This window comes from Microchirus variegatus (genome assembly GCF_963457635.1).
Source record: "Microchirus variegatus genome assembly, chromosome: 1".
NCBI lineage: Eukaryota > Metazoa > Chordata > Actinopteri > Pleuronectiformes > Soleidae > Microchirus > Microchirus variegatus.
In genome coordinates this window covers 32017293-32040232 of record NC_139802.1, presented here as the reverse complement: position 1 = coordinate 32040232, position 22940 = coordinate 32017293, and the positions used below count along the sequence as shown (strand labels likewise).

At 41.6% G+C, this 22940-nt stretch overlaps 1 protein-coding gene across 3 annotated transcripts in view; it reads right to left on the bottom strand.

The window, feature by feature from the left end:
* Positions 1 to 2695: 2695 nt before the first annotated feature.
* Positions 2696 to 22940, bottom strand: part of nlgn4xa (neuroligin 4 X-linked a) — a gene marked incomplete at both ends in the record, with an annotated part of 77439 nt that continues 57194 nt past the window's right edge. For 2 of the 3 annotated variants that reach the window (XM_083895271.1, XM_083895272.1), the window contains 3 exons: positions 2696 to 3590; positions 7162 to 7951; positions 10621 to 10806. In XM_083895271.1, the coding sequence (XP_083751397.1) occupies positions 2696 to 3590; positions 7162 to 7951; positions 10621 to 10806 (1871 nt within the window). Of the gene's footprint in view, positions 3591 to 7161; positions 7964 to 10620; positions 10807 to 22940 lie in introns of all 3 variants that reach the window. The other variant, XM_083895273.1, reaches the window with a different exon arrangement.

Below are 22940 nucleotides of genomic sequence, written 5' to 3'. Positions count from 1 at the left end.
GTATTCACAATTCAAATTAAGAAAAACTAAATCAATTTGGGAAAATCACTGTAGTTGTACACGAACATCAGATTTTGTGCGCTAAATTTGAAATTTCAACAGTATAAAACATATTTAAAATAACATTTGTTTGAGTTTTTGTCTCCATGTCCAAAAACATGCCAAACAAATGAGGTACTGGCGTTTTTCCCCACTTTTTCAGTTTCTGGCGACAAAGACACTGATTCTCCGGCTTCCTGCAACGGCGCGAGTGGAATCACCGTAATAACCACATGTTGGCTTTGACATTACGTAATTACGGTAAGTGCACTCGCTCGAACATGTCGTCAACGATACGCTCAACGTTAAAGGGTTAAAATGCAGCTTGATGCATTTAGGCGTGCAGACATGGCCAAACGAGATGTTACATTTCCGACAGAGCATCAGAATGGGCAAAAAAGGTGATTTAATTGACTTTGAACGTTGCATGCTGTTGGTATTTTCATTGATAGAACTGGTTTGAAAAGATAGAACGGCAACAGTAACTCAAATGACCACTAGTTACAAGATGCACAACATACATGAGCAGATGAGACCCACTCCTAACACGTTATTCTGTGTCCTGTGTGCTTAATAAAGTGGCTAATCAGTGTGCAGCTCCACATATGGTCCACACAAACCTTTTCTACCCCGCCTCTCTTTGACAAAAGACATTTGCACTGAATCATTTTGAATGAATAATTCCACATAACTCTGCTGTAAAATGCTGCAGTTGTACTTTTTCTGCAAACCACGAGAAACACTACATTTTTGTTTTTTTTACAGAATACATAAATAAATATGTGTTTTGAATTAAAGTATTGCTCCTCACTGCAGTCACCTTCATTAAGTATTCGATTTACAGTAATGGCAAACTGACAAGCACATACATCACTCGTTCGCGCACACACACACACACACACACACACACACACACACACACACACACACACACACACACACACACACACACACACACACACACACACACACACACACACACACACACACACACACACACACACTCTATTCAAACATCCAGTCATGTCCGAGTAAACATTTTATATGCATTTTTTCTTTTTTTTTTAGAAAATACTGTGATATTTTATTAAAAATGTTGCAGAAAAAGTTCATACAGGTGTCCAGCCAGAAATATCTCTATTATCACTTAAGGCAAAAACTGCAAACAAATATAAGACAAACTGAGGAATTTAAAACTCTACATTAAAACCTGTGATATCTTGACAGGTTTAGGGACCAAATGGCAAGAATATATCTTTTATAGAATTTACAAATGTAGCTTAAAATCTCCTGGATGTATTTCCATCCCATGTTTTTTTATAGTAGGATGCAAAACAGAAAAAAAGAGTTAATGGTAATTTTTGTTATAATTTTATGATAATTAATATCATTACTATTTACACATTCACTTGCTTTTTGCCCAAAAGATCACAAGCGTGGCACAATACTTTACATATTGCTAGCATATGACAATTTGAAATATCTAACATATATTTCTTTACAAACATATCCAACTAATATTGATACAAAAGAAATCTACCATTTTTATTTCTAAATAATACATTGCTGGTCACATTGTAAATGCTCAGACGGCGCTGAGATTGCAAGACAGATATATATTCAAAAAGAAAAAAGAAACAAAAGCCCACAAAGAAAATTACGGCAAGCATAACAGGATGACAGCAGATGACGAGGAGATCCAGTCAGTTCTCGTTCTCAGACAAAGACCCGTGTCTGAGGTTTTTTTTTTTTTTGTGAGTAAAGCTCTTCCTGGACATGCAATGTCTACAGAGTGGACACGAGAAGCAATGCACAAGACAGTAGACCGCATGTGATGGCCTGCAGGGGGCACTGTGAGCGACTCCTCCAGGATGGGATTGTGTTCGCATTTTGGTCGTTGTGTGGAAAAAGAATGAAACGCAGGTCGCAGCAAGAAAAAAAGTAGAATGGAGAATATTGAAATATATCTACACGCACCGTTAAAAAGAAACGCAAGCGAGGAGAGAAACAAAATAAAATAAAAAAACAGCCAAAATTAAACCAACAGAAGAAGCGGTTTTAATATCTCTTTTTTTTTCTTTTAAAATCTGGAAATTTCCACACACAACTATATATCTTTTTTTCTTTTTTTTTTTTTTTCATTTATTTTTTTATCTTATTGTACAAAGTTTTCATAAATACATTTCAGGCTGGGGTGTAGAATTGTGTGCCCAAGTCAGGTGTCTTATGATGCATGACGGATCATGAGAGGACGATGTTTTCCGGATGATCAATTTTGTTGCTTTTCAACAAATGTTGCCACTGCTGTGCATTTTTGGCACACACAAAAAAAAAAGTCATTTATTTTGTCACACAGTCCGACACTGTTCATGGTGTATTGTAAGGAATATTCAACTATTATCCCCTGGTGGCCTTTTTGTTTTGGTAAAACTCCTCGAAAACTTTCCATGAAAATTAGCTCCAAATAGAGTTATTACTATAGTAACATTCACTTTGAGTATTTTCATGAGTTCATGATCGATTTCTTTATTTAAAGAAGGCATGGTAGCAAAACAGCATCTGCTGAGACTTTGGAGTCTGTGCTTTACACAGTCAGTCACTTATGCGTTCCATGTGTGGTCAGTCGCTGCTCCGCTCCTGTCCCGCCCCAGCAAAGCTATACCCGTGTGGTGGAGTGGCCGTGGGGTAAGTTGGTACTGTTCTGGCTGCCACCGAATGTATTGAAGTTGTGCAGAGGCTGCATGCCAGCCAGTGAGTTGGGGATCATGGTGATGGTGCTGGGCGTCATCAGCGGTATGTCGTCGGGCGACCGGCGCAGGGTGAGCGTGTAGTCGGGCGGGCAAGCGAGGCGCAGCGCGTCGTGGGTCTGCAGCGACTCGCACTCGTGGTGGTGCTCGAGCTCCAGCTGCTGCTGCTTCATCTGCAAAGACATGAGCTCCTCGCTCTGCAGGTGGGCCACGTCGTTGGCCGTCGACGGGGCGTTGGCCGCCGCCGAGTTGCGCTGCGGAGTGGGAACGCGCCGGTTGGTCTCGTGCCGCCGCTTGTCTTTTTTGTAGTAAAGCGCGGCGAAGGCGAGGATGTTCAGAAAGAGGAGCGAGGCCCCGACCGCGATGGTGACACTCAGCTCCGTGGAGTAATCCCGCTTGGTCTCGATGACCACAGTGGACTCTTCAGTCAGGTCGCCACTCTTGCGCTGGTCGGTGCTTTGTTTGGTGTTGGCGGGCGGGACTCCTGGGTGGCGGGTGGTGGAAGGCCAGTTGTTTTTGCCGGGAAATCGTTTGGTGTAAGGGTAAGGGGTGGTGTCCTGCGGGGGGATCTTGGTGGTAGTGGACACATACTGGAAAAATTCATTGATGTTGTGCAGATGCGGCACTAGTTCTAACCAGAATGCGACCTTGGTGGCTCGGTAGTGGTCTCTGACTCGAGGTTTGAGACCAATATGGAGGTAGAGCTGATCTTTGGGGTTATACTTGGTCCAGGCTACCTCCTCAAACCTGTTGGGCTTTGTATGAATGAACTTTGTGTCCTGTGGAACTGGCTGATTTGGATCCCTAGGGACACAAAGAGAGGAAAAAAGAGATGAAATCAAAGTTTTATTTTTATGTAATATTATATAGTCTAGGATGTAGACCTGAAAAATTAATGTATGACATATTTCTCCAAATCCATTAGGAAACAGCAAACACGCTTTCATGGAACATGAAGTAAAAGGAACGATACTGAATTTTACTTTTGCCATTTTTGACATAACGGCCATGTTAGCAACAGGGTTTTATTTGACTTTTATGTGTAAATTAGCTTGAGGATACAACATCCATCATGAGACTTTCCATTAAATTTACTGAGCAAGGATTTGTAACACTTTCGTGAGTAATTTGTCAATCAAGTGAAGGTTTTTACATCTTTGTTCCCTCTGTTCAAATTGTTTTTTTTAAAGGTGCTGATGTACAGGCCAGGTTGGGATGTTTTGCTCTCACTGAAAACATGGCTGCCAATGCAGGCAAGGAAAAACTAGTATCTTTAAAATGTGGTTCTGCTTTTTTCACTGTTAACAGCCTTTTCTGAAGGGAAATAGAAGTCTGAAACACGTCTGAAACTCATCACCAAAGTTCATAGAGTTGTTGATCTGCTGCTGTCCCCATCTGTAAGTTAAAATATGTTATTTTGTGAGTTTAGTGTTTAAAATCCTTCATTTGAAAAGCAGTAGAGCAGCAGCTCCCGTGTGCTTGCTGTCTAAAAAGGCTGATTTTCTCAACGGAATTTGGGCGAGGAAACACAAAATCGAAATGCAGAGCCTGACAAAAATTCTCATGTCCTTTAGATACCATTGACGCGTTTCTGGTCTTCTGTGACATTTTTTTTTTTAATATTCAGCGTTTCCTCTACGTTTTCCCCACTGTAGTCTGGAATACAGCTGCCTCTCTCTGGTGCCTTTGTGAAAATGATTTCATTAACTTTGTAAAGGTGAGTGGGAGTGAAGGCTAGACAACAACCTTGGAGCTGACACTTGTGTGTATGTGTGTGGGTGTGAGTATATCTGAGTAGTCAAAAGGAAGGACTGATCCTGAATCACACATTACATGTTTAAGCCGGGGGTATATGAGGGAAACAATCAGTGAGGATGAGCACTGGAATGGTTTAGTGTGCATTCGTCAAATTATTTGTTCAGTAAGTACTGATATTTGTGTGTAAAGATACTTGCATACAGAGACCTACAAATGGCTGCCAGTCGACAGCCAGTTCTGACTAAAACGACCAAAGTCCATAGAGAAAATCAGCAAATTTGCAGCACAGGACCTGTTGATCCACTGCTGCCTCACAGTAACATTTGTTTTTGTCTTTGTTTGGGTTTAACAAAGCGACAAAAACCAGCAGGGCCCGTTTCCCACTGAGCTAAAAACACTGACTCACTCATGTAGTCAACGCTAACTCATGTAAAACATCAGGGAAGCAAAAGGCGTAATAAGGCGAATGTATTCTTAAGATTCTGGTACGAGTACGTTAAAGTACCTCATACAAAACACTTCAAATATACGGAACTATTCCGAGAAATAAGGTAGCTTGTTTGCTTTTCCAGCTCCTCTTACATCATGTCCCTATTTCAGATGACATACGGCATATTTCCAAGCTCTCCATTGTGTTGCAGGGGCCATTTTTCTACATGGCCACATAAAGAAATTTGTGTACACCTAAATGCCTGTCATAGTTCAAGCATATGCCTGTGCCACTAGTCTGCCAGTCAATTTGTTGAAATAATAAACATATGCACTATGCTCATGGCCTCCCATGCTCATTGATCTGCAAAATACATGCTTAGCTTGCATATGTCCCTATCACACCTCCAATCTGTTGAAAATAGAACTGACAGGTGTAGGAAGCTGAAAATTCACAGCTGCAAAATAGAGCGGTGGAACAGATGCTTCCGTGTACTTGGATTAGCGGAGATGTATTCAGCGTTAGCTTGTACTTTCTGACACCAGCCAAGTTTTAAATGTGCATTCAAATCTAAAATGTTAAAGGGAGAGTCAAGGAGTTTTTTTTTTTGAAGTGGTGACACATAGTCAGGTTTCTCTTGAGGTTTTCTTAAAACGACTCATGAGTCACTTGAGCATCAAGTCAAAGATGTGCTTGAGAGATTACTTTGATAATTGGGCAAAAGAACAACCTGACATCAGAGTGACCATGGCTGCTGCAAGTGCAGTCATGGAATAAAAAAACAAAAAAAAAAACGAGTCAAAATCCTCTGTCTGCAAGGAATACTAAGAAGAATATACACATACTCAGGCCAAACAAAGTCACAGCCAAACACTATCATATTCCGTGTGCATCCAAAGCGTCTCATCTCGTCTGAACGGCATCAGGGGAAAAAAAAAGTTTCAAAACATCAACATGTCAAGATTCACAATGGGAGACTTAGCAAAACTCGCCATTATGAATCGGTTTCCAGTCACTTTTATTAGAAAGCCCTGAAAACGGCAGCGAGAGAAAGGAGCTTTCCTGCGAATGTATATTATATAAGGCAGCTCACTCCCCGATGATCAGGAATCCACTGGATGGGAGTCAAACACCGAAACCGCCTGCAGCTTATGGAGCTGATCAGGGGTTTATTTTTTTCCCCGCTCTCGAGTGAATTTTTCGGTGTGACTGGGCTGCAAACACCGATGCCTAATCTCAAGGTGCGTGAAACAAAAACATGATCCAAATTTACGCTCATCAAATCACGGCACAGCACTGCCACAGCAGCAGCAGCAGCAGAGATATGATTTATTATATTAACCTCACTTGATCTCCTCCACTCATATGTTAATCATTAAAACTGTTTTTGTTGCACTGCCTTCAAATATGTGTTTGGACTATGAAGTATTCATTCTGGACGGAGAGTCATTTATTTTCTTTGAGATAGAGAGAGAGAGGGAGAGAGAGAGAGATTAAAACAAGATGATAAGAGCGACTTCCAGAGAGTTCTCATTTATTTATTTTTAGAAAACCTCCAAGAATGAACTTGCATTTTATGGACTTGATTAGGGACTGCATGGCAGGAAAGAGCTGTTGAAGAAACACTTTGGCGGAGCAATGTGGTCTTGGGAGTCATTTCCAGGAACAATGATGCTTCACAAGAAAACATGACCAAATATAGAGCTGTGTAAATGTAACTCAGTACTTGTCTGACCTACTCCATCCCAGAAACTACAGTATAGTCATAAGATGTACCTGAAAACCCATCTATTATTCTCCATTTGGTACCTTTAAGGTACAACATGACGCCAAATTTTGGGGGTATTTCATATTTGTTTTTTGTTTTTTTTCATATTATATGTTCCCAGAGCAATTTTATAGAACAATATGACTGTTTGTTGATCTACTGTTTCAGTGGTTTCAATGTTATTGGTATATCTGATGTGCTGTGATCACTATTATTTGATTTAAACCGGAGAGAGTGCTGTATTTCCCATGATTTTATGAGCAGATAAAGTGAACCATTGAACCTTTCATGCAAAGACAACAAGTACTTAAATTCCAAGAAAATGGTCATCATTCTGAAAATGGTCTGCTATTAAGATGAAAGATCATTGTGGTTCAGATACTCAGACAAATTAATGAAAAATACAAAGGAGCACTCACCCTGTTTTAGCAAAGTTAGTCCAGTAGGTCATGACAACAGCACTCAGCATCACGTCGTTCTTGGAGAAGTTGCAGTTGAAGAGATCCGTGGGGCCGATCATCGGGATTCCAAACACGTATGGTACTTCATCGCCATGGGCAGAGTCGGCCCAACTGGGCTTCATGTCGCTCTGACAGTGGTGGTAGAAAGCGTAGAAGTAGGTGGGCGACCCGTACTGGGCATGGAGGTCAGCTGTGGCCACCGCTGGTGCCACCCACTGGTGGTCTGTGAACAGAGCCACCAGCGTCTTGCGTCTGGTTTCCGGGTTTTCCTTGTCTGCCCAGTCCGTGTACATGAATTTGATGGTCTCGCGCAGAGTGTCCTTCCCCTCTGGGTATCCGTACAGATGATCCACAAAGTCTGACACTGCAAAGTCAAAATCATTGGCGGACACGCCGTCCTCGCTGTCCACGATGCCATCTACGAACTTAAACCCCTCCCCTTGGTTGACCCCCAGCATGATGTCATAGTTGAGGAACTCCCCTTGCTCCATGAGGATCTGCGGGTCATCTGGGATCACATCCCCGTCAATGACGGGCCCAAAGGCGATGTGGTACTTTGCGGGCGTGATGTACTGCTCAATCAGCTCCTTGTAGTTTTTGTTCTGCAAACACTCCACCAGGTCGATGGTGTCCAGCATGTTGCAGCCCACCTTCTCAGCCAGAGCTCGAGTGTACTTGGCAGGCTGGTAGTTCACCGCCCAGCTGGACAACGCCGTGCCGCTCTGGATGATGGCTTTCTGGAACAGATCTGAGATTGGAGCTGGTATTAGAGCTCGTTCACACAGAATACTGACAGCAGAAAGACAGTGTTTAATGTCCAGTTAAAAACAGTAAAAGAGACTTTGGTTAAATGCAAAAATGAACACCGAACATCGTTATTTTTCTGCCTGAACACAGACTGAAGTCTCTATGAGCACAAAGGCATTTGCATGTCTTTTAATTTCATGTGCCACATAGCTTGTGTTGATGATTCAACTGTAACATTACAGCTTTGTGTAAATACTGGACTTTTTACATGGAATGACAAGAAAACAACTCAAGCTGTATACAATCTCTGATAAACCTGAAGTCCAAGGAGAACATCAGTGTTTTTAGATCATGGGGACATGGAAGCGTGTCGACTGCTGCCTCATTTGGTAAGTTTGTGTCACGGGTAAATCACAAAAACAGTCTCAAATATAACACATTTAGTGGATCATTTGCATAGTTTTTATTTGGAAAATGCTGTCTAGATTCTTAAAATATTGAAGATTTAAGCTGGCGTGAATTTTTAAGTGGCCAACAGCCACCATATAAAAACATGTTATTTTTAATATAATGCCTAATTGGTATTTCCTATTGAAATATCATTTGTTTTTCTTTGACTCTTTTAAATAATTATTAACTGTAACTAAAGACCTTTCCTTGCCTTTCATAAGTCCATCCATACATCCATTATTTACCCCTTTATCCTCCACCAGAGGGTTGTGGGGGGTGCTGTTCCTATCTCAGCTGACATTGGGCGATAGGCGGGGTGCACCCTGGACAGTTGGCCAGTCCATCGCAGGGTCACACATAGAGACAAACAACCATTCACTCACACTCTCACACCTACGGTCAATTTAGAGTGACCAATTCACCTAATCTTCATATAGCATGTTTTTGGACTGTAGGAGGACGAAGGGGAGAACATGCAAACTCCTTGCAGAAAGGCCCTTGTTCCAAGTTCCAAGCCTTTCATAAGTGCATAAACACATTTCCAAGCAACTCATGGATGTTTCAGAACACTGACGTTACAAATACATTATTCTTCAAGAACAAAGTGGAACATGAAGAATATCTGCTGTTAATATAGCAACAGCGACCAAGGCTGTCTCCACATCCTCGAGCACAGCCTAGGACTGCCAATCAGCAAGTAGGCCACATAACACCATGGAAACACAGGGTTTTTTTGTGGTTTTATATTTGTTTTTTTGAAAATGCTATTTATCTTGAAGCAAACAAGCGGTGGCAGTGACTCAATCAGACCAATTTGAAAAGTATATTTTCAGCACAATAAAGACATTTCTGATAAGGGGATATGAAGTGCCTAAATCTCATCTTTTTTTTTTACTTATTAATGGCAGGAAGTTTTCATATCTCCCCAGGCCTAATAGGCAGTGTGCAGTGTTTGTTGACTCTTTCTAATAATTCCTGCCCATCTGAGCATTATCTTATTGTATCATGAGTCATTTCTCACCCCCCTTGTACAAGATGAAGAAAAACGACACAGACCTAATAACTGCGCCACAAGACCAAAGGAGGAATAAGTACAGACAAGAAAATAAAGTAGATTTTAGTGGGAAGGTGCATTTTATATTTGTCCCACACAAAGAGAAAAATAGCCCAACAACTGCAGGAGCCCTTTTTATTTTATAATTCAGTCCTCCACATCCAACGCTTTTTTTTTTCTTTTTCTTTCTGACAAATGGGCCAGGCAGTTTCCCTTTACCTGTTGTATGCCTTTGACTTGCAAAGAACTATTTGTCTGTGAAAAGCAGGAGCTCAGCGAGAGGCAGAAAATCCCACAAGAATCGTCTTTCGGCCGGTCTTTTAAGAAAGATTATCCGTTATTAATGTACATCAATAAATGCAGCGTGATAATCCAGAGTGGGTTCACATCTATCTCTTCTCCTTCAACGCAGTTGGCTAAAGAACTGTGGAGAGAGTGAAACACGCACACTTGAATAAATTCATAAATTGGTTTATGATTCCGCGTGTGTTGATCAAAACGATGTAATAATTTATCTGATAAGTAGCAGCACACTATTTGATTAAATAAATGCGGTGGAATTACATTTTTGACGTGAAAGCAAGATGGTAAATAAGTCAAGGAAATGTAATGTTATGTATAAATGGATTAAACAGGAAACGGCGATTTATCGCTTGCCAAATAGTGAGCCCACATGTATCTGCACTGTGACTGATCTTTGTGTCTGTTTGTATCCCTGGCTAGAAACGGAAGTTTGTGTCACTTTGTAAACTACATTAAGAAAATCAGTGATTTCACATCAAGGCACGCAGAAGATGTTGATCCATTGCTGCCTTGGTACAAACATGTTATTTTGTGACTTTGTTGTTTGAAATCCTGAGTTTGGGTTTACCAAAGTGGCACAAACTCACAAAATGAAGCAGCAGTAGAGCAGCTCCTGTGTCCCTGCACGCTAAAAACATAGATGTTCACTATGGACTTTGGTGTGGGAGAGTGAGTGACTAACAAACGTTAGGTTCAAGTTTGTAAAAAGCTGTCTAACATAATACCATAATGCCATAATTCATTACATAACATGCTCTTTATGTGATGTATGTATCAAGCACGGCAGTTAACGCAGCAGACGCGGTGAAGTGATTAAAGGGCTCTGTGTTTTTTCTGTGATGCCTGTGAGCGAGAACACATACCTTCTGAGTAATGCGAGAGTGTGAGCAGGCTGACGCACGACGCTCCAGCGCCAGAGCCAAAAATGGTCACTCTCTTCGGGTCTCCTTTGAAGGCCTGGATGTTCTCTTTGATCCACCTGAGCGCGTGAATTTGATCCAGCAGGCCGTAGTTGCCCTTGGCTGCCTGGTCGCCTGTGCTTAGAAACCCTGCATCAACGAAAACAAACAAGACATAAATGATGTCAATTTCGCTTCAGAGGGAATTTTAAGCATTTATTGAATGAGGGCTTGAGGGTTAAGCTCAGTGCAGAGACTATTCTCCTGTTGTCTCAGTGCCTGGAATCCCCCTAATCTGCATTCATCAGTGTTCAAGTGAGATAAATTGGTGAAATAAAGAGGAGATCATGGCTCTCATCTGAATTAATCTGGCTGGTCTGCAGTATTATTTTTTTATGTGAAAACAACAGGTTATACCCCACATGTAGAATACTGTATCACTACTTTTACACCAGAGATGTGTTTGTATACTTAGAAATGTCATTTTATTGCAGTTTTGTTGATCCAAAAAAATAATGTTAAGGTACACAAGAACACCATGGGCGGACGGTGTATGGGGCAATTTGGGCGATGCACTACCAACTAGGAGAAAGATCTCTTAACCAATTCCAAAGATCCTTAGTACTATTATTCCTTTCAACCGTCTCTGCCAGCAAAAGTAGTTATTATCAGTGTTCTAGACATATTATCTGTCATTGTCCAATCAGGATCGTCAGATTCAAGTCATGTTTTAAATGGTCCCGCCTCTCCGGGTGATTTCATTGGCGTGGAGAACCGCCTGAGCATTCTCCCATTGACTCATGTTAAAAAATATTTTTTTATGCATTTTCGATGAGGGACTTTGGGGCTCGCCCTCACGCACTTGCGTCATACGTAAACTGAGCGAAGATAGGAGCTGATATCTTCGATCACGTCACGTCTCGCAATAAGTTGTTCGCTTTTAAGTCCTCTCTGCTCACTGCGCCCTAAGCGAAGGTAAGGTCCTAAAAGCTCTACCTTTTTAAAAATACACCAACAATGTTCTCGGTCCCAGCACTAACTGATAAGAACACATAGTTTCACCAGTGCTACGGAGTTCACGCTTTCATACGTGTTAGCTGTTTATGGCTTGTATCAGCGGACAGCAGTCATTTGAGGCGACGTTCGTTAGCTTGTTTGCTAACATTGTTGATGTTTGTATCGCTCAGGGTTTAACTGCTGATTAAACTTCACTCAAATCAGACAACATAAACTGTTTTGTGTAAGAAAGTATTGTTCTTAGGTGCATTTAGCAACACATCACAACATAAAGATCCAGTTATGCACTTTCCTTTACACTTAATTAATAATTTGACTGCAGTATCTGCATCTGGTAAAGGTTGTGAAAGCTCTTGATCCTTGGTCAGTTAATAAATACTTGACTTAAAGGCGCCATATGTAAGAATGTGGCCAGAAACGGTTACTACATTCAAACTCAAAATACTGAGGTCTTTTAGGTTTCGTTTTCTGAAGTAACCGGCAACCCGTGGTTGTTCGGCAGCTGAGACTCAACTGACTGCAATGATTGGTAGACGGCGGTAGGTGGCGCCACATGCCAAAACATGATTTGCAGTTTGCAAAATATTTTTTTTAATGCAAATATTTTGGCAGTACGGTTGTTGTTGGTGAGTTCAGTTTGTTATATGAACATTATTCCTGAGTCTCTGTGACATTTTAGGAGGATTTTATGGCCAGTTGCTTTAGATTTATTACATAATGCACCTTTAATATGCTGTAGTCAAATTGAGCCAAAACATGAAAATTCTAATTTGGCAACACTGACACATATGATGTGTAATTACTGCTGCACACTGGTCACAAGTTGTAAAAAGTAGCAAATAAGATAGACCCAAACACCTAAAGCCGTTAAGTGTTTTCTTTACGGAAGTATTTAATCTAACTTTTATGTGACATTCATGAGAAAATTCTGTGATGTAACAAGTAAAATTGCAAAATGAAAAAAGAACTGCCTTTACACATTGTATATTTCTCCATATTGATCAATATTTGTATAATAGCCTTTTAGCATAATGTAAATGAATTGATTTGACACAGAACTAGATTTCTAAATCTACCATCGACTCTGTTTCCAGCCTAAGGTGAGTTTGTCAACATCAAGAGAGAGTTTCAGCGATGAGCAGATTGCCTCAGGTCAAATGTTGTTTATGAAATTAGTGTCTCTGATCTTCTGGCGAGAAGAGCCCAGGATAGATGCTGTGTTCTATTTACAGTGGAAGCTGAAACTGGTGACATCACCTCTAAGTCGAGTAGGTTTGCGGGTGGAAGGTGGGGACAAAGTGAGATTGTGCCTCCCAATATTAGAGGCAGGACAATTTGTGCGCGAATGCTGTGAGAGGAGAGCGAGTGGATTTTACGAGCATCAGTGAACGCATCACAGCCGAGCAGAAATATCGCTGCGAGTCACAGAGACGAAAGAGAGAGAGAGAGAGCACAGGTGATGTTTTATGAGCGTTTTTAAGGCCAAACCTAAAGCACAAAGGCAAATATTTTTGTGTTATCCTTTCTCTCTTTCTTCTCCACTTAACACACATGTAATTGTGTCCATGCTGACTTATTTTCTCTTTTGTAGACATCAAATTAACGTATCCCCACCAGTCCTTGTAACCAAACCTACACGCTTGACCCTCGCCACTGTGAGCAGCAACGCTCTTCATGGTATTTTGCACACAGACAGCGGAGCAACATATCCACCGATAACATAAATAAGACACAAGTGCAATTAACAGTAAAAGCATCTGTGTGTTTACGATCCTATGCCAGGGTTTGTGAGGTTTGCTCAGAAGTTGAAACACTGATATGAGGAGGTGCTCCTGTTGAAACAACAGACAAAGAACATACAGTATATCCCATTACATAAACTGTGCAGAAACTATATGAATATGAACTGTTCATGTATGCAAGTGTCAAGCATGTGTAGAAAACTAGACCCTCAGTTTAGAAAGCAGAGAGTTCAAAGATGCCTTTATCATCCAGCAGATCAATCAACCATTGTTCTATAATCCTGCATACAGCGGCAATGATAAGACTTTAAATTATGAACACGCCTTCAAAAAGACAGGAAATGTGAAAAAAAATATGAGACAGTAGATCTGATTTAACAAAACAAATGTGTCTGCCAAAAGTTGAACTCCCTGCTGCACTGAAAAATCGCCTGAATGCATCTCCATGAAAACTCAGGACAATACCAATAATCTCGGTTCTTGCAGAGCATGAGCTCTGCAGCCTTAAGCTTCGGCAGCACACAAATAGCCAAGTGAGAGGGTCTTTTAATTTGATTTCACCCATGGCTCCAGAAATCGTCAGCCAGCAGAGACCCTTCCACTCAAGTGCCAGACCAGTCGTCAGCTCCGCATCCAGAACTTGTTGACAAATTAGCAAATGCGCCTAAACCCATTAAGTGGCTTTCTGAATGATGCCACTGGGGGGGTGGGGGGGCAGGGGTGGCTCCTCTTTGCCAGACTCAAGAGCTGAGCGGCCAAACCTGGAAGCAACAGTGAGCAGAGCAAGGCTGAGGCAGTGTAAATGACAAATAGGATGAGGGCAGCTGGGTAAGAAAGGAGGAAAAATGGGAGAAGTAGCCTGTGGCTGTTTGATAGAGAGCAGATCCAGTCTGTCATGGGGAGGTGGAGGGGATGATAGAGGGGGAAGATGGAGGGCAGGGGTGGGGAGGACTACAAGGCCCCTGGCAGCATTAGACACCCTGTAAAAATGACCAACAGGCCCTGGCACTGCTCTCTTCTTTTCACTCCACCTATCCTCCCCTCTCAGTCTCTCTCATTCTTCATCTGCTCCCTCCTCCTCCTCCTCCATGTTTCTCCATCTCCTCTCAAACCTGACCACAAAGCCGGCGAGGAGAGACGCGCGCCCTCCAGGTGCTCCCCAGGATGTGTGAGGATTAGTCAAAGCTTCATTTCAAAGCACCAGCGTTCCAAAAATAGAGCACATACAAAATTCTATCGCCCAGAGATGCATCGTGGACAAACATCCTGAGAACAGACGTATGTCTGAAAGACCAGAACTGAAATTAAAAGATGTGGAGGATGATTACTTCAACATTATGATGTTGCGGTGGTGACAGTTAGTTAGTGATGGAAACGACAGTTGTTTTTGATGAACTGAATCGTTAGAATTTGTTCTTCAAAACCGAATCGTTCAGTACTTCCTGTGTGACCGGAGGGCAGACTCTGACTGAGGGCACACGTTCAGACTACGTTCACTGATTCATTCAAAGTACATTCAGTGAATGAGTCACCTAATGCACCAGTATGTGTGCAGGAGTGTTGAAGTCTTTTTAACTGCATTGTTCTTGGATTTGCTGAGAGTGATACTAACAGTTGAAGCCACTGAATATCACTCAGGGCACATGTTCAGTGTACAAGGAGACTACGTTCACTGATTCATTCATAGTACATGTGCCAATGCATACCGTCCCCTTGCTGAATGGCTTGTGTGAAGTGCTGTGGTTTAATAAACCAGTCTCCTCTGTTAAATATCAAGTTTATAGACATTTCCTTGCTAAATGTTGGAAATTAACATTTTGACCGATCTACATTTATTTCATCATTGTTTTTGTATTTGCTGAGGCTGATTCTGACAGTTTAAGCCAGGGTTTCTCACTCCTGGTCCTGGGGAGCCACTGTCCTACATGTTTTAGGCGTTTTCCTGCTAAAACACACCTGATTCAAAGGGTCAGCTGGTCAGGAAGCTCTGCTGAAGCCTGATGACGACCTATTTATTTGAATTAGGTGTGTTGGAGCAGGGAAAACACCTAAAACATGCAGGACAGTGGCTCCCCAGGATGAGGAGTGAGAAACCTTGGTCTAAGCTGATGAATATCACCCAGTAGGTACTTTAGCATGCTCCATTCACTGATTCATTCACAGCACATTCAGCCATTGTTACCAGAACACATGTCGTTCCCTCGCAGTGAGAGGACCTAAGGGGTCTCAGTCTGCTGTTTTTGTCACATTATAGGTTTCACCATGCAGTGGAAACTATGAAAGGTGGCGAGATCATTGCCTTTATTTATGTACTTCTTCACATAACAACTTTACGACATTTATTTCTTAGTTCCCGAATTGTCCGAATGCCATTTTAAAAGTGTCCTTTCTCCTCTCATCACACTTGGTGAGTCTCTACACTGTCCTCTCATTACGGGCCTTGCATAACATTTTAAGTCCGTGCTTACTGGGAAATGCCTGACCACATGAGCCGTTAGCTCGGGGGACAACACAGGGATTCCCTATTTGGCCCCGCCCACTGGCCGCTGCCTCACTCGAACAAATCGTTTCAGCAAGTGATCCGGTTCAGTTCGTTCAGCTGAGCGACACAACACTAGTTTATGTTGACTGTAGCTGTCATAATAATTGTGCAAGATGTAGTTACATTCATGACAAACAGAGAGGTACATCTAATGGAATCTAAAATTCAAGCAAATAGTGCCAAGTTGTGTGTGTTTACAGGTCTCCTTCGGTCTTTGAATGGACTTCGCATTGCGATATTGACGTGTTTGCGGTCATTGAATCATTTGTGTTTACTCAAGCCCACGCTAACTTGCTCATTTGGAGTGTGCACATACATCAACTGTCCTCCATGTCTGAAACGACACTGACTGTCACCCAAAAAAAACCCCCTGATATTTAAGATTATTAAGAGTTGGAAAAAATAAAATTTGCCAGTGAATATATAATGACAACCATTTAATTTCTCAATTTAGGGACCGTTTGGTTTGTCTATGTCAAAGATTGCTGTACAGAAATCAAATAAATGACTAGGTTACCCTCTTAACATGAAGTTTGGAGTTGATTGGTGGAGCGTAAAAGATTTTTCTTAATGTGTTAATAATATCAAATTACAATTACAGATAAAATTTGAGCAGTTTATGTACACATACAGTCATATCTGACAATCACCACACAACCACAGTGTTCTGAAAAACATAAATGAGCAACCAGCCTCTGAAATTGGACTCAAGAAGATGTAAAATCATGACATAAATGTGCTAAATGTTAAATTGCTCTGAGTTCTTATTTATATTCAGCGAGGCGTCTGTGACGCAGCACGGCTCGAGCTGGTGCTCTGACGACAATTCATTCTCCTGACAAGGTCATTATTTCAAAAGACTGACAAAGCCAGAAAAAACATTCGTAATGGTTCACATTTAAAACTCGTTTGATGAAAAAGATGTCTGCCCTTCAAAGTAACATTTAATGAAAGGGTTTTTACAGGTTCACTTTACATCCACATGCACATGCACTTGCTACCAAGGGTGGTCTCTGAAAATCTCAATATTGAGGGCGATACAGCCCTTAAACTTGGCCCTCGACTTAATTTTTCTGAGAATTGGGACAGCACTTGCACTAGAGGGAGCTACAAGAGATTTTGAAGTGAAATTCTTTGTAAGAGCCTCGTATACAATGAGTAAATATCAATTCTGCATTCAGTTAGCTACATTTCAAAGTCGTCTCTAATCTAAACAGTGACAAATACCGTGCATTATACTATCTGTATCTGCATATTATAGTATAGTATTTGTACGGTGAGGTGTTGCAAGAAGGTGTTGATGAATGACAGAAAATAACATGTTCTGTCTCCGTTGAATACATATCATATACATATAAAAATACATATATATAATTTCATACAAGCAAACCTCACATGAAATTTGTTGCTCATGACAACTGTGTTTTTCATGACTGACCTACATTAAGCTCTCAGTCAAGGCAGCATTAATACACAGGTGTGGGGGGGATAGGTGTGGGGATTATTATTGCTTTCCTCCCAGAGCAGTGGGAGCACTGCTGATGATGAAGCGCTTCCTCTGGGCTCAGTGAGAGATCACAATGTCACCAACAACAGAGCAACAACAAAAAAAGAAACCCTTATCTGTGAACAACAATGAGATTCTCTCTCAGATAGTAAACCGAATTATTATGGCTGTGTCACATCTTCTGTGTTTCAGTGTTATTTTTTTCCACCCAGTGTCGGACACTTTTATCTGTCACGCAGACAAAAAAAAAAAAAACAGCAAAGTGATCGGTCGATTTTCTTTGACAAATTAAAGTACGGGACACAAATGTGTATATGGAGTATTAAAACTCATCGGGGTATTGTAATAACGTCAATACGGACATATTTACCACAGTGCTGAGATTTATGCCAGAAGGCTGGCAGGAATATATGCAACATTTACAAACAAGATTGACATGTATATGCTCGGTATATTGAGGAGAGTGAAGTGTGTATGCTATATCACTGTGATCCCACTATATCCAAACAAAAAAATATTCTGTCACACAGTACGGACGTCTGTCAAATGTGTGCATACTGCAGAGGAAGGAAATACCAGAATGTACTTTATGTTTCTTGTTCGAGAAATAAAGCATAGATCACATAAAGGCTGCTAATAGAGAATAAGGACATATTAGGTGATATTTCTTTCTTTTTTTGGTAGCACAGTGACAAGAACCAGCTTCAGACACAGAAGCTCACTGTCAAACATGCTGCCAATGGGGTAACAATGGTCACCTAATAAAATCTACACCTGCTCAACTGGCGGCACTTTCATACCTGTAGTTCCATTGCTTTGGTCCGCACCAGTCAGAAAAATGTTACAAACAGACGTGGCTACGGTTTGCTTTCACATATGCATAGTTCTAAATGAACCAAAATAGAGCACAGACGATCGGCACCAGAACCAGACTAACCCCCCAATTCCACCGGGCGCGTCACCGGAGCTGATCGCTGGCTTGCTGATAACGGCTGGCTCGCAAAACAGCACTCATGGCAGCGCGGCGCTGCCGTAAAGTGTCCGGTGGTGATTGACGCTGGGCAGCGGACAGTGCAAAACCGCAGCTGACACACCCAGTGGAAATTCAGGGTAATCCCGTATCTCATCTCATATCCATAATGCATTAAACGAGACCGTTTCGTCCCATTTGGTTTGGTTGCTTTCACACCAGAGGAACTGTACCAAAGTAGCGCAGATAAAGAGGTCTGAGACCTGCCTGAAGGGTTGGTCTGGGATTGCTTTATCTGCCCTACTTTGGTACAGTTTGGTACTGGTTGATTTGGTGCGCACCAAAGTACAGAGATTACATTCACAGCTACGCAAACGAACTGAACCAAGGGACTAAACACGTTTGGTGCGCACCAAATGCTGTAGATGTGAAAGCACCCTTAGATTGTATCTAATAATATCAAGTATATGATATTTCATATGTTTAATACTTTATCATACCATTAGGTGACCTTGTCTTGCTGGAAACTTAAAGCAGACTTATGCCGGAAGTTCCAAATAACGCTTTTTTTTGTGTGTATCTGCGTCATTACCTTGTTTAAGAAGCCCTGAAGGTTCTAAATAAACAGTTCAGCCACTGCTGAGAACGCTGTGTTTTATTGTAATCTCGGGCTCAGCAAGATCTCTGAAAAAACCCGGTCCTGTTACATAAACACCAGTTCTCCTGAACAGCAGATCGTCCTGCTCCGGGCACTAGTCCGGGCACATCCGGTTGCGTACATTGAACCGCAAAAGAAGAATAACGTCCGTTGTGGAGGTGTTTCACTGAATATGTCACTTCCGGGTACTGGCCAATCACAAGACCATTGGGAAGCCTCTACGCTGGCTGGCCAATCACAACACAGTCTGTCTTCTGGGGGTGAGAGTTGAGTCTGAAATATCGCGGCCAGGGAACAGCGTCAGTAAGGAGAGATTTATATTGGCTCGTTTACAGAAACTAGGAGGTTTTTGACCATAAAAACAAGTTAATGTATGTAACTCCATAACTAACATACTGTATATGTGCAACAGGACCACGCTATGTGAGCTTTAACCATTCACTCTCTTGCACCAAAGTCCATACAGTGTTTTTAGTTCAGAGGGGACACAGGAGTGGCTGGTCTACTGCCACCTCATTTGGTTAGTTTATGTTACCTATTTAAATCAAAAGAAAGCATTTCAAACACCAAACTCACAAAAGTAAGACGGTGATTCAACTACTGCTGTGCACGGTGAAGTAAAATTGCTGATTTCTTCTATAGACTTTGGTGTGGAGACCAAGTGGTTTACAGAGCGACAAAAACTTCAGTTTCCATTTGTTCAAACTTTGCACTTCAAAAGATTGACATAATAACAAAAATCATACATTCTTTCTCATCATACAGACTGGACGCATTTTATTTTTGAGGAGGTTGTTGATGGACGTGTTCCACAGCAATGTACCACTAACTGTAAACTGTTGTTTCGGTGCAGCACAGCATGGCAAATTAATGAAACATGTTGAAATCATTCCAGGTTTAAAAATGGCAGTGACCCTTTAATGTGATTAATTCACTGCTTCCAAAGCTGCACACCTCACCGACTGTAGCTCCAGAGACACGGCGGATTTCTACCCGACAACAGCAAAGTCAAATGAACTGACTTAATCGGCGGAAAGGATCTGAGTTGAAATTTAAAGTCCAACAAATAGCTTCAGTGTTATCAACAGTAAATGTCAGGGTTTTATTGTACGCGGTTTCATGCTCAAAGAGACGCGGCATCGGGAAGTGACACGGGGGAAAATGGCAAACTTTGCTCTGTAGATAGACAACGATCCAGCAGGATTACAAGCACGTCAATGCATGTGTTTAGTTTCTTTATATCACCTGGTAATGAGCAAATGTCTATGTTTAAATAATTTTTAAATAAACAAATAAAAATGCGAGTTTCTATTATTACATTCATGCTTACAATACTCACAAGCCACTTAATCATCAGAAGTGCCTTCGTTTTGTGGTGTTAGAACTTATCCCTTTAGAGATTTTGGTCCATATTGTCATAACAGTGTCACACATTTGCCTCAGATTTCTCAGTAACACATCATAACATCCTGCTAGACATGACACCAGAAGATGTTCAGAGCTTGGTCTTCTTCGTACCTTGTTTGTAAAGATAGATTATTTTTCCACTAACCTCAGGTGTCCGCATAAGTGTTTTCGCCCAGAGAACTGCAGCTCCCTGGAGATTTTCTCTATTTCAGAGCATTCTCTGTAAAACCCTGGAGATTTTGGTGCGTAAAGTCGATCAGCAGACTCTGAAAAACCCAGACCAACAACCATGCCATGTTCAAAGACACTTAAATAATTTCTCCTCCTGTCTGATGCTCAGTTTGAACTCCAGCAAGTCATTTTAAAGTCTGTTTTTAAGTAAACATTAAATTCATAAGTCAGAATTGTTGTTTGTTTATTCAAAGTCTAAAGACTGTCCAAAGTAGGCTAGGATATTCGAAGTATCAGTTTATAGCCAGTATATAGTATCAGTTTATAACCACTGCATACCTGTATTTGTTAGCGTGTTGTTGCAAAATCTGCCAACTCATTGTAAACCGCATTTAGCAAAATCCGCTGACTCATTTTAATGCACCCACACAGCTTGCACTCGCGTAACTTTGTACCCGCGGATTCAATTCTGCCAAAAGGCTCGCTTATCCTCTCAGGTAGCCCAAAGTGCTGTGTGAGTGGGAGGGGGAGTGGCTACAGTAGAGCAGCGAAAGCCAATGTGTGCTTCTACTAATATATCTTTGTGTTACTTATCCAAACAATGTCAAACTTGGCACTGCACTTACTCGTGCCCGGACCAAGACATGTGTCAAGTTTGACAATACTGCAATTTATAGACAGATAAATGGCTATAGGGTGAATTCCAATTCCTTGCTTAACCCTCAATCTCAAAAATGCGCGCTCCCTCTAGTGCAAGTGCTGTCCCGATTCTCAGAAAAATTAAGTTGAGGGACAAGTTTAAGGACTGCATCGCTCTCAATATTGAGATTTTCCGAGACCACCCTTGGGAGCAAGGGCTACCCAGAATGCATTGCGTGTTTTCACAAAGATGGCGCCGAAAGCAGCGAAACAAGTACGCTACAAATACAGTATTTTGTTTGTTAGATAGTTAGAAGATATAAAAATGATGAAAACCATTGTATTATCTTAGTTTAGGCCCATATTATGGATTACTAACATCATTGTTGCGTAACATTTATTTTTATTTTACGATCTTTTGTCAATAGCCGGCCAGTGCGGACAATCGATCGTTTGCTATCGTTTACCCTTCAATAAGCTGTGGTGTGTGGTAGCTGTCAGCTGAATATGTCCGTGGTTGTGGTATTTGTATGAGTATCATCTTATAACTAACTGACAACCTAATAACTTGACTGAAATAAAATAATAAATAAATAATCGTGACGTAAATGTGTTCTTCTTCTTCTTTTTTGGAGTTGACAGACTGGACGCAGCTTTCACGTTATTCTGCCCCCTACAGTCTGAAGACGTATATCTGCATTTAAGGGGTGTCCCATTTCTAAGTGACAAAATAACCCTCAACACTTGGTTTTGAGGGCCAGTTAAGATTAAGAGTTGAGCTTGAGGGTTAAGATAGGATTTGGAATTGGTCCATAGTCTTGCAAATTGAGTGACACAAGAAAATAATCTGTATGTTATTTCATGGAGCAGTGAGGGGGGGGGGAGTAAAGGTCCTTTATCTTTCTACTCTATGTAGAGAGGCAGAGCAGACTCACAATGTGATGGTAATAGTAGTTAATTGTGTTCCCTGTCCAGGAGATTATCTCTCCTGCAGCTACCACATGAAATGTTAATTATCTTCGGGAAGGGAAGCGGTTTGGGATAAGCAGAGCAAGGTCAACTCCGCTCACGTTGGAAGTGTCACACACCGAGTCGCTCACCGGGCCGCGCTCAGAGCGACTTCGACGACGAGGGAAGGTGAAAAAAAGAAGAAAGTCAAAGTCGAGCTCGTTCTCGTGACTGAGTTCTGTAATCAGGACGAGACGTTACGCAGACACGGGGGCACATCTGGAGTTTAGCATAACCTCCCCTGACTGACAGCGAGGCAGCCAAACAAACACACCACAGCTGTCAGAGCCAAAACCCCCGGTCACATCATGCGGCAGACCGAGGGTGACAGCGGAGCAACGAGTCACACTCGGAGACACATTATGATAAAGAGTGAAAAAGACAAACGTGGACATTCCTTGACTTAAGCTGCGGATTAGCTGCGCCTGGCTAAGTTGTGTTCCGTCTCAACACAGCAGAAATATTTTTGGGGTGTTTCAGAGAACAGCACCATGCAGTGTCATTCCCTTCTTCCTCCCCCATCGGCAGCAAAAATGTAATTTACCATAAAAATACTACAGCAGGTTCCTCTTAGAGATCCATTCTAAAGAGCTGGCAAAGACAGAGCACTGCCTGGAGTAACG